Below are 12916 nucleotides of genomic sequence, written 5' to 3'. Positions count from 1 at the left end.
AACGGATCACCGATGTAATAAATGGATCTTAAATATAAATTTAATACTAAACAGAAAACAATAAACTTGCGGAAAAGATGTTATACCGCAAACAAAAAGTGCAAAGGTTTTTGTACACCATATCCGGATTTCGACAATTAATGTCTCTTCAGTGATGTTAGGAATCGAAACGGTATTTGGAAAGCCATACAATTTACCTCAATTTAGGATAGACTCTTGAATTTTGAGGAGTCAAAATAGGATGAACGGATCATATAAACCCGAAGGCAAATATAATACAAGCCCAAACGAAAAAATATAAACAAGTCTAAATTGAAAACAACGTTCAAACCTATGATTGCGTTGGATAAAAACCGCAATTTTTATACGTGTGCATGCAAAACAAATTTCTTGTTAGAGGGGTCTAAATACAGCACAAACAACATTTTCCAAAAGACCAAAAGAGTGAAAAAGTATATTTTAACAAAACGCATTTGACTAGCAGGTCGAACAACAAATGTTCTTAAACCCTGCTGACTGCCATTGGCGATTGCCAAATAAACGGATCACCGATGTAATAAATGGATCTTAAATATAAATTTAATACTAAACAGAAAACAATAAACTTGCGGAAAAGATGTTATACCGCAAACAAAAAGTGCAAAGGTTTTTGTACACCATATCCGGATTTCGACAATTAATGTCTCTTCAGTGATGTTAGGAATCGAAACGGTATTTGGAAAGCCATACAATTTACCTCAATTTAGGATAGACTCTTGAATTTTAAGGAGTCAAAATAGGATGAACGGATCATATAAACCCGAAGGCAAATATAATACAAGCCCAAACGAAAAAATATAAACAAGTCTAAATTGAAAACAATGTTCAAACCTATGATTGCGTTGGATAAAAACCGCAATTTTTATACGTGTGCATGCAAAACAAATTTCTTGTTAGAGGGGTCTAAATACAGCACAAACAACATTTTCCAAAAGACCAAAAGAGTGAAAAAGTATATTTTAACAAAACGCATTTGACTAGCAGGTCGAACAACAAATGTTCTTAAACCCTGCTGACTGCCATTGGCGATTGCCAAATAAACGGATCACCGATGTAATAAATGGATCTTAAATATAAATTTAATACTAAACAGAAAACAATAAACTTGCGGAAAAGATGTTATACCGCAAACAAAAAGTGCAAAGGTTTTTGTACACCATATCCGGATTTCGACAATTAATATATATGCATTAATTGTAATACAATTGTAACTAACCACTACTTAATGGGAAACAATATCTTATTCTCAAAGATCTAACTGTTATATTGGTTATTTTTTTATTTTTTCCAGTGCTGAAAACATTTAAACTGGCTTTTATCAGTTTGAGAAATTCTGAGAAACCAAAGGTTGATTAATTATGTCTCATGTAATAAATCTTTCTGACTTTCAACAATCCAGAAAACAAAGTATAAAAGGCTACACAAAATTAATTCTTTGGTTCTCAGGTCAATGACACCAATGACATTTCCCTTTCAAATTTTCACACATTATTATATTAATTCTTCAAATAAATCTTTGTCATATCAATAAATTATCTTTTTTTCCCAATCAATACAAATACGCCTTCTACTACACCTCCTCTTGAATAGGTCACTGCATTTAAGTTTAACTCATTACCAGATAACTAGCATCAATAACGAACCCCTAGATAAATTATTACCCGATATATTATAAGCAGATAACAATTCATTATGGATAATTTATGACCAGGAAATTATCAATTACAGATACCATTTATATTTAGATTTATCCAGAAACACTATAAATGGAGCATCAAACTACCACCACATCATTCTACCTTTGAACAAGTTCCAGGAAGGACCTTTAAAGGTCAGACATTATCATCAGGAGCTTTTAGCATTGTGCAACAGCATTACCTTTCCTATTTAATCATATCTAATGTTAAGGAATTACCTGAGGTTAGCAACTTCAATACTTTTCATAGGGTTACCAGGAGGAGCAGGAACCAGTAATGACTCAGGGTTTGGTTTTCTGAAATACCAATATACATTTATTGTCCTGCATTGTGGTATCAATCTTAAGCTAAGAATATTGAACAGTGCTGATGACATCCTGTTCCATAATTAAAAAATCTGTATACTATCTTATTTGTTGGTACTTTTTAACATTTGTTTTTACTTGTTACAGAGGTGGTGCTCAAATATTTTGAAGCACAGGGAAAATAAAATGTAATAATCTTCCTGGTATATAAAACAAGATATGTTGGTACAATATGAATGCCGAAGCTTGTAGTATCATGAAAAGTCAGTAAACTGGAACAAAATGCACACTGTTTTTCATCATTAAACACAAATGTATGAAAAATCAGCTTAAGATCTGCAGGCATTACAAAGAAAATAAATTGCTTCGCCGAGCGCAGCTGGATATGACCGCAGAGGTCCAACCCTGAATAGTTGGGGCAAAAATGGATACAATATTTGTGCTTGATACAGGTCTGAATATGGATTGTTATTAAATATTTGACACATAATAGGTTTCTGAAACAGAATAACTGTAGTCAAAGAACTTAGAATTGGTTATATGATTTGAATTTATATTTATTTTTTTTGCCTTTATGCAATACAAAGAAGTACTTAACACAGTCCTGATAAGATTATGTTTTCTACAATGTATTTGTATATTCTTTTATTTATATTTGTATTTGATTTTTTGACTACATGTACATCTTGAACAGCCTTATATCTTATCATGTTAGTAATATTACATTGAACTAATTGACTGTAAATTAACTATGTGTAAATATCTGTTTTTTGATTGTATTGTAATTTGTATGTGAGGGCCTCAGGGAAGATTAGTTTATTGTAACTAACTGAGTTTACCCTCTTTAAATAAAGAATTTATTATTATTATTATTATTATACACTATGCTGTTGCGAATTGATCCCCTCCCCACTAAAAAAAAAATTTACCCCCCCCCCCCCTTTTTTTTTGCTTTTGTGCAATACACTATGCTGTTGTGAATTGACCCCCCTCTATTTTTGCAAAAAAAAAAAATATTTGAAGAAATTTTCTTTTTATAATTTCTGAAATCTGAAATGAGAAAAAATTGTCCCCCCCCCCTCACAATTTCTTTTTCTTTCCCTCCAGATATGGTCATAATCTCAATTCAAATTTCCAATGGAGTTTGCAACCATAATTACCCATTTAAATACATCATAAAAGTCTTAAAATGACATACATAATCATGGCTAAAATGAATATTCCTTAATCAGCATTTTTAAATAGTAACTTCTAAAAATATATTGACAGCTAATCACCTCAAGACAATACGACATTTCTTTATACATAATTTAAAAGCAGTGTAAGGGAGGTAATCCAAACATAACATTGTACTTTTTTTTAATTGTCCATTAACCAGGAAACACTTGTTTTTCCCCCTTTTTTGCCCCTAATTCCTAAACGGTTTGAGCCATAACCTCCAAAAGCCAATCCTAACCATCCCTTTGTGGTATGGGAACTTGTGGTATAATTTCAGAGAGATCCATACACTGTTCCACAAGTTATTGTCTGTAAACTAAAATAAAATACTTCGCTGAGCACAGCCTGATACGACCGCAGAGGTCGAACCCTGAACAGTTGGGGCAAATTTGGACACAATATTCAAGCTTGATACTGTCTGAATTTGGATTGTAATCAAATTTTTTACATAATATAGGTTTCTGACACAAAATAAATGTGGTCAAAGATCTTATAAATCCATTGCGCAATACTGTGCAATTGAAGATTTCTTCTTGAAACTTTTCAAAAATTCGAAATTTTAAAAATTTTGAAAAAAAAATATGAATCCCTTAAAAAAAATCAGGAAAAAAATCCCCCCCCCCCCTTCCAACTTTTTGAAACCCCCCTTGGAGCAATAACCCCAAAACTCAATCCCAGCCTTTCCTTTGTAGTATGGAACCTTGTAGTACAATTTCAGAGAGATCCATTCACTTACACACAAGTTATTGTCTGGAAACTAGAAAAATGCTTGTTTTTGGCCCTTTTTTGGCCCCTTATTCCTACATGTTTGGGGCAATTAACCCCAAACTCAATCCCAGCCTTCCCTTTGTTATATGGAACCTTGTGGTACAATGTCAGAGAGATCCATACACTTACACACAAGTTATTGTCTGGAAACTAGAAAAATGCTTGTTTTTTGCCCCTTTTTGCCCCTTAATTCCTAAACTGTTGGCCCCATAACCCCTAAAATGAATCCCAATCTTCTACTTGTGGGATTAAACATTGTGGTACAATTTCAGAGCAATCGAAAAACTTATACACAAGTTATTATTATTCTAAAACTAGAAAAATTTTGCTGTCGTATAAAAATGCTTATTTGGGCCCCTTTTTGGCCCCTAATTCCTAAACTGTTAGGACTATAACCCCCAAAATCAATCCCAACCTTCCTTTTGTGATTATAAACCATGTGTTTAAATTTCATAGATTTCTATTTACATTTACTAAAGTTATTGTCTGGAAACCAAATGTCTTGGGACGAAGACGACGTGATACCAATATACGACCGCAAAATTTTTTGCGGTCGTATAAAAACAGACAAGTACAATATCATGAAATTTTCAAAATTAAATTCATAAATCTGTAAAAAGTTGGTCAACCAGTAAAAAACACAACTCAATCTGTAAGTCATGATTACACTGCTGTTTATAAACAAACATAAAAACCCCATTTATTTGACATTCCAGGTAAAATTTTATTTCTTAGTTCAATTTTATCTATTCTATGGAAGAATAACATAATTTGATCTACAAAATAAGGAGCATAAGTGTTCCTAATGGTCCTCCATACTGTCTATCACATTTGCACCAGAAAGATGTTAACAACAAAACAATGGCAGATGGTGATCTCTGACCTTCAATCATTGATTGATCTGTATATTTAGACAACTTTGTAACATGCTATGCATCATTGAGCTAAATATCTGAACTATATTTAATTGAATCATAGTCACTCCAACCTATTCCATCAGTTGTTGTACATGACAAATAAGATTTTGAACAACGGAATTAGGATTACAAAATACAACTATGCATCTTGGTGCAAGAAATCTCAATCAAACTTAACCTGACCATGTATTTTTATATCTCACACAACCAAATGGATGCCGCTAAGCTATCCATAATAGTTAAAGGACAATGTTTTAGGGTTTGTAGGGAAATGCTGATACAACTTTGAATACTTAGCAAAATGCAAGTTTGGATTGATGTGTACTTTAGAGAAGAATCATCAAGTATCAAATTTTATCAAACAAGAAAATCTGTAGCTCCAAAACTATAACAAGTATTAGCTTCTCTACATGACTAATCAAACTGGTTTAGAAGTTTTGCTAGTGTACAAGTATTGCTCTTAATATAAATTGTGTTATCTTGTTCCTGTAAATACATACATGCCATCCTGATCATCTGTATTTGGTATATCACTTTTCTGTGTTTCTTCAGGAAGTAACATCAAGGCATTACGTAAACACAAAGCTGCAAACTCATATGTTGATGCTGGAATAGCTGGTGTCCCTGGACTGAATTTGATTTTAAAATATTAAGTTTCGATATGACAAAGTTTGTATCATATTTCACAAGATACATACTTTTTAATGAACTGTTTTGCATTTACATACAATATGTTCTACTATGTTAGTTATTTTATGTAGTTTTTTTCTTTTCTAAAGAATATGACTTACTTGGGATTATTATAACATTCATATACCATGTATGATGATATTAGTACTAGTAAATAAAATGAAAATACCATAATCATCAAATTGTATGAAATTCTCTATTAAAACATAAAACCTGTTGGTATAAAACAGTTTTTTTGCCTACAGATAGATTTTATCTGTTAACTGAACTAGCACATTCATCTTCAACAGTGGCTAATTTTTAGAGTATGTCCCATTTTATTTTAATACAAATGAACATACTAAAGAAAAACTGGCATAAATATTTAGGATGTTTTCCAATTCATTGTAATAGTAAGTCTTTCTATAGTTGTCTGTTCCTGGAATATTTTAATTGCATGTTTTTGGTTTAATAAATAAATGCCTTCCATCTTATGTTATATCAGCATTGTCTTCAGCACATACCTTACTCTATCAGTTCTCAAACCAGGTCCTAATCTTAATTTACGATGAATTCCAGATCCATCTGACCCTTGTATAACTTCCAACCTTTTTTCAAGTTTTCTGTCATCATCATTATTCTGCAATAAACAACAACAGTTTCCTTCTTTATGAGAAGCTAAAGTAATTTGGCGTATTATTTTATTCACCAACACTAATTAATTAGTTTTATTCTCAATTTTAATTAATTAATTTTTTTTTGGTGTAACAACCTGCAGACCAATATATCAAATGTAAATTTCACAGTTTTGTTGTGTGAATAATATCAAAATATTTTATTTTCTATAAAGAAACAAATATTATAGAAACTAAATTTAGAAATTATTGCGATGTTTTTATTAATGCGAAAATATCAGGTTGGCAATAATAAAACTCATATTCCTAATTTCAGTTGTGACTTTCCTTCACAAATTTTTTGCAATCATATTATGATAATTAGATCTCATATTTTTAAAAATAATCAGTAATTTGCAATAATAAAAGCACACATTAATTTCTGAATATACAGTGAATATAAAAAAAATTTGTTCAAGGCTGAAAAAATCATGATAACATTTAATTATTCTGTATGTTTTACTTAAAAGCAAATGACTGCAGAGGTTTATAATGAACCTGTACACAACATACTTCTCTGTTTGTCATTATACAACACTCAGCCAATCTCAACCACAGTCTAGGATTTGTTCTGAAAACCTGAACAGCTTCAACTAGACAATCAAATGCTGCAACAGGCTTCCCACAATGCAACATCTGTATTCCCATATTATATAACAGTTCATAGTGACGACTCATACCAATACTGTGTAAGGGCTTTCCTGATAAATTTTTATCTAAAATCAAAAAGTTTTGGGTTAGTTTAAACAGAACTTTGAAGAGAAATATTTGCAAATAATATGGGATTACTTAGTACACAAGTTAAAACATATTCTATAAGCTATATCAGACAGTAGGAATTGGGTACCCCACATGACGAATGACAGTAAAATATTTGTTAAAATAACATTAACGATAAACATCTTACGCCATTTGACACCAACAGGAGCGAAAAACGAATTTTTGACGCTTGACGATAAAGGGCATTCATACCCTCATATCATATATGATATTTTACCACAAAATGTCAGAATTATATACTAAAATCACAAAGTATGAAAACTAAGGCATCAGTTCTCCTGGAAATAATAAAACCTCTGACCTTATGTGAATAAAAAGTTTGGAACTACTATTTCAATGATATATGTCTAGTATTGATACTTTTTATTTGAATCTTCATATAAAATTTTTAATTAAGTTCATAAATAATTTAATTATATTACATTCATTCAATAATGTTTGTAGACTGAAAATATTTTGTTTTACACAGATTTCATAATTAATCAAATCCCAACCTTTGATACTAAATAAAATTTGTATTTTCCTTTGACTTGTTACGTGCAATGAAAACCACAAATCCAATTACCCTTGCACAAATGAATCGACATCAGTTTCCCCAAATTCAAGTATTTCAATAGTAACTTTTAAGTTTTTTATTAATTTATTGTCCAAATTTAAAGGTGGTAAGGGTCAACAAATACCTCTTACTTTTTAAAAGTTCATCAAAATTATGACATCCTTTTTGGAAAAGATGAAAGAAAGATCAAACTCCAGATATAACATGCATTATGCAAATTAACAGTGCCAATGAGCCTATGCCATAATCTGTTTAACTCTACATAATAATCCCTTCAATTCAAGGTTAATTCACAAAGGTGAAAGTGTACTTACTATGTTCAGCCCCCCTACTTATATCTCTAAGAGCATTCTCATTTTCTGTACTTACTATGATCATCCCCAATAGTTATATACCCAAGAGCATTCTCATTTTCTACTATGTTCAGCCCCCTAGTTATATCTCTAAGAGCATTCTCATTTTCTGTACTTACTATGTTCAGCCCCCTAGTTATATCTCTAAGAGCATTCTCATTTTCTGTACTTACTATGTTCAGCCTCCCTAGTTATATCTCCAAGAGCATTCTCATTTTCTGTACTTACTATGTTCAGCCCCCTAGTTATATCTCTAAGAGCATTATCATTTTCTGTACTTACTATGTTCAGCCCCCTAGTTATATCTCTAAAAGAATTCTCATTTTCTGTACTTACTATGTTCAGCCCCCTAGTTATATCTCTAAGAGCATTCTCATTTTCTACTATGTTCAGCCCCCTAGTTAAATCTCTAAGAGCATTCTCATTTTCTGTACTTACTATGTTCAGCCCCCGTAGTTATATCTCTAAAAGAATTCTCATTTTCTGTACTTACTATGTTCAGCCCCCCTAGTTATATCTCTAAGAGCATTCTCATTTTCTTGTATAGCCTTTCTGAAGTAAAATGCTCCAAGATGATGTTTCCTCAGATAGAAGTGAATACATCCCATGTTATTATGGTACATGACTGGTAGACATTCTCCTGCTTCTGTAAATAAGGTTGATGATGAAGGTGCTATACCCATCATCTTCATGGCTTTCCTGTGATTACTTCTCATGTACTCGAAATTACTCTTTAGATAGAGCACTGATAAATTCTGCAATTGAAAATGTATGCAAAGTAGAAATAGGCTTTTTTTTATCTTGCAATGTGATTTTACAACTAACAGGTGGTCTCATTTGTCCTTTTTTGTCGAGCCTTCGACTTTTGTCGAAAAAGCGAGACATAGCGATCCTACATTCCGTCGCCGTCGTCGTCGGCGTCCACAAATATTGACTCCGTGGTTAAAGTTTTTTAAATTTTAATAACTTTCTTAAACTATCCTGGATTTCTACCAAACTTGGACAGAAGTTTGTTTATGATCATAAGATTATATTCAAAAGTAAATTTTGTAAAAAAAAAAATCCATTTTTTCCGTATTTTACTTATAAATGGACTTAGTTTTTCTGCCAGTTAACATTACATTCACTCTGTGGTTAAAGTTTTTAAAATTTTAACAACTTTCTTAAACTATCCTGGATTTGTATCACACTTGGACAGAACCGTTTATGATCAAAAGCTAGTATCTAGAGGGAAATTTTGATAAAATTTTGTTCCGTTTTTTCCGTATTTTACTTATAAATGGACTTAGTTTTTCTTCCAGTCAACATTACATACATTCTGCAGTTTAAGTTTTTAAAACATTTATTAGATTCATAAACTATCCTGGATTTTTACCAAACTTGGACAGAAGCTACTTACAATCAAAAGATAGTATAGAGAGGAATATTTGTATTAATTTTTTTCCTCATTTTTGTTGAGTCTGCGATTAACAGCAAAAGTAGGCGAGACACTGGGTTCTGCGGAACCCTTACGAATTTTTTATTCTTAAATGTATGTTTACAAAAAGCAACCATTATATCATATAGTTTTTAACCAGTTTCCATTCTGTCTTCTTCATCATTTGATTTTATTCTCCTGTTAGTTCATATTCCCCAATAATTATTGGTAAATGATTTAAGACCTTCAGGTTGAAGTATTGTGTCCTTATTCTTTAATGCTTACTTGTTATATGTTTCTGTTGCTTTATCTTTTAATTTTTGTGTTTATACCCATTTACTGAATCTTTATATTTGTATATTCATATGAACTATCTAGTCATTAAAATGTTAAAACTAAATAAAACAAGAAAATACTGTGAAACTACTATTAAATTAGGAATCCAACAAAAAATAAGACAAAAGTGTTGCCTACGGTTATAATGTGTAAATAATAATCAATGCTGCTAAAAATAATCATTCATTTATTGTATAATATAGCCTTTAGAGTTATGGCTTGGTGGCAAAAGGGGAATAATTATATTTTAGAATTTTTGGTTACCAATGACGAACAAATTCTGGATTGTCATGTTTTCTCAGCAGTAGTTAGTTTATCTATGTCTTTGAGTACGGACATACAGTTGTGACGAGGACTAATTAGAAAATGGAAAAATAATGTTTAAAGTCAATGAAAATGTATTTAGCTACCACTGAGTTTAAGTTGGCATGCATTCTCAACATACATTAAAAAAAATCAGTAACTTGCTCAAACATAGCTTAAATGTTAGGGAAAATGATGTGGTTGATTGATGTTTAATGGCTCTTTCAGTACAGTGGCAGAGACATGTGAAAACATGGGATTTTTCTTTAATTTTTCCTTTTGTGCATTCTTGAGACAGTTTTATTCTTTAAACCCGATGTTTTCTTTTGTTTATAATGAGATGAATATCAAGTTCATGGATTTGACTATTGTAGGACCAAAAAATTATTTTGAGTAAATATCAGTAATCTCCCTTTTTGTAGGTTATATTTTCATCAGATAACAGTAAAACAATTCAAGTAAATTTCCAACCATATTACAGAATAACAAAACTGTTTCTGCCAATACATTGACTGAAATATGAAAAAAAAATAAAACAGTTGATAAGGCTATATAATATTAACATGCAGTCTTATTACCATAGGATGAGCTGTAATTAATGCTTTAATTTCTCTTTTACTAGACTTCATTGATTTCATCATTAGTAAACATCTTGTTTTGTACTGAAATAAAAAAAAACACAAATTACATTCATGATGTATATATATTGAAACATATATTAGAGACAATGTTAAAACTGGATCAAAAAATTATATAGTAGATATAATCTATTTCATGTAAGCATATGGAATGGCATCTTCATGCAATTTTGGAACTGTAAATTTTAAAGACACAAAGGAAAAAATTCAATAGAAAATACATCTTCTAAACTTCCTTCTTTTTGTGAATGACAATAGAAACTTAGCAAATACATTAAGACAGCATATACATTATCTTTGATGTCCACGCTTTTAATCTATTTGCCCTAAATACCAAATAAAGTCTAGCATCTAAAAAAGGAATAAAATAAAATCATAAAATATTGACACAGAGATATGTCTCACCTGTCGGCAGAAAATTTTGAAAAATTAATGCAACTTCAAAGAAAATATCATCGTTTATCATAACTACTTCTTATCAAACTAACTTAAGCAAAAAAATTTACATTGAAAACTGGTAACTAATTGAAAGTCACTGGACCATGACCTACAGGGGCAGGGCCTGGAAATAGTTGACAAACTGATATGTACCGATATTAATGCACTTTTATAGAAAATATCATTGATCTATTACAAGAAGTTCCTATCAAACTGAATTAAGCATTAAACTTAACAACAATTGTTGACATCGCCAATGCCGGAAAAGCAAAACCTATGTCCCGCCCTTCCATAACTTTCCTCGCAGGTGAGACAAAAATGATTCATCAAATTAAGTTGACAAGACATCTTACCAGACTAAGTTTAGTTTTTAATGGGTCATCAGCCATGTTATCTTCTTTATCCTTTCCTTCTTTCTCTCCCCCAGATTTACCAGTATTAAATACATTCTTCTCTGCATAACTTAACATTCCCATGGCTTTCTCTGGCTGTATAAAAAAGAAATGAAGTTTCAGACTAAATACATTTTGAAGAAGATTGACATCCCAATATTATACTAAAAAGAAGTTCCTGAATGTCTAAATATTACCAGAAAACATTCAACTCTGGTTTCACAAAACTTCCATTTTTCCTTCATATGCTGAAAAATATCATAGCTTACTTTCAGACAAAACTATTTTAAGGAAGTTATGTTTTGACTAGAGTACAAGTGGTATTATCATACTGTATCATTAAACTATTAAAATATAAATTGATATTCTGGCTGGAAGAGTATTAACCACTGCTTTGTTTTCTTCAAATCTGGATGAAGAAAATAAAGTTTGTCTATTTCTAATGTTTGCTTTATATCATGTATATGACCAATATACACAAGCTGTTTTTACAATGCAGTAATATTTATCAACTTTAGTGATACTTTAAATACTGTCTATACTCTGTGAACTATCTAATGGTTTCTGAGAACTTTGCTAAGAGTGAGCTCATTTTGATTTGTAGGAGATTAGTACATTGATCTTTTCATAAACCAATGTGTTTAAATTTTAGAATTCTGACTTACTTGAAAAGTACACAGATATAATTCAACAAGTAACATTATTGCCTTCTTTGCCAAATTTTCTTCTGAAATGAAAAAAAATAGACATTTAGTTTATAATACATAAGCATTTGACCTGTAAAATCATAAGTAATCTACTATAACTAAGTACAACTTGTCCTCAAGCTTGATAAACAATATAATTGATAACAGATGATCATAACAGTTATCAAAATGGAATAAACATACATGTTACAGTGACTTCTTTTCATGGAAGGTCACTATACTGTCTTATATGCATTTTTACACCACATACTATACTGAAAATGAACTCAAATAATAAACTAAATAAAAGTTAGTGAATCAAAGACTTTAAGTGAATTTAAGTGACAGTGACAGACCAATTGTTGAAGGCTTCTATACATTCTGAGATACATCCTTACGCCAATTTATGTGGGTGTAAGACACTTAGTATCTGAGAATTGAATTTGAATGTTAACTCAATGAGTTTTAACAACTATATCAAAACCATCGATCCACGAAATATTGATCATGTGACTGTAATCTTATGGTACAGTAGATTCTGTGAAATGGTTGTTGACGGGAATGAATATTTGAAATTTGGCCCCTTCCTCAAACTTGTTCAGGCAAACTTAAAAGTTCAAAATGGAAAGTTATTCATTTGGATGAGTATAATACATTTAAGTCTCTTCATTAAGTACATGTATGTTAATTAGAATTCATAAGAGATTCCGCAGGACCCTGTGTCTTGCCT

General features: G+C 31.0%; 1 protein-coding gene across 2 annotated transcripts in view; it reads right to left on the bottom strand.

Moving 5' to 3' along the window:
* Window positions 1-12916, bottom strand: part of LOC127703045 (CCR4-NOT transcription complex subunit 10-like) — a 34004-nt gene that overhangs the window by 13066 nt on the left and 8022 nt on the right. For both annotated transcript variants that reach the window (XM_052207435.1, XM_052207434.1), the window contains exons 4-11: window positions 12166-12227; window positions 11462-11596; window positions 10611-10694; window positions 8470-8731; window positions 6801-7003; window positions 6138-6253; window positions 5445-5573; window positions 1955-2032 (exon numbers count right to left, since the gene is read on the bottom strand). In XM_052207435.1, coding sequence (XP_052063395.1) covers window positions 1955-2032; window positions 5445-5573; window positions 6138-6253; window positions 6801-7003; window positions 8470-8731; window positions 10611-10694; window positions 11462-11596; window positions 12166-12227 — 1069 coding nt within the window. The remainder of the gene's footprint in view (window positions 1-1954; window positions 2033-5444; window positions 5574-6137; window positions 6254-6800; window positions 7004-8469; window positions 8732-10610; window positions 10695-11461; window positions 11597-12165; window positions 12228-12916) is intronic.

The sequence above is a fragment of the Mytilus californianus genome, unplaced genomic scaffold (assembly GCF_021869535.1).
Source record: "Mytilus californianus isolate M0D057914Y unplaced genomic scaffold, xbMytCali1.0.p SCAF_5, whole genome shotgun sequence".
Taxonomy (NCBI): domain Eukaryota; kingdom Metazoa; phylum Mollusca; class Bivalvia; order Mytilida; family Mytilidae; genus Mytilus; species Mytilus californianus.
Note: the sequence above shows the minus strand (reverse complement) of the source record. Positions and strands in the feature narration are given on the sequence as shown.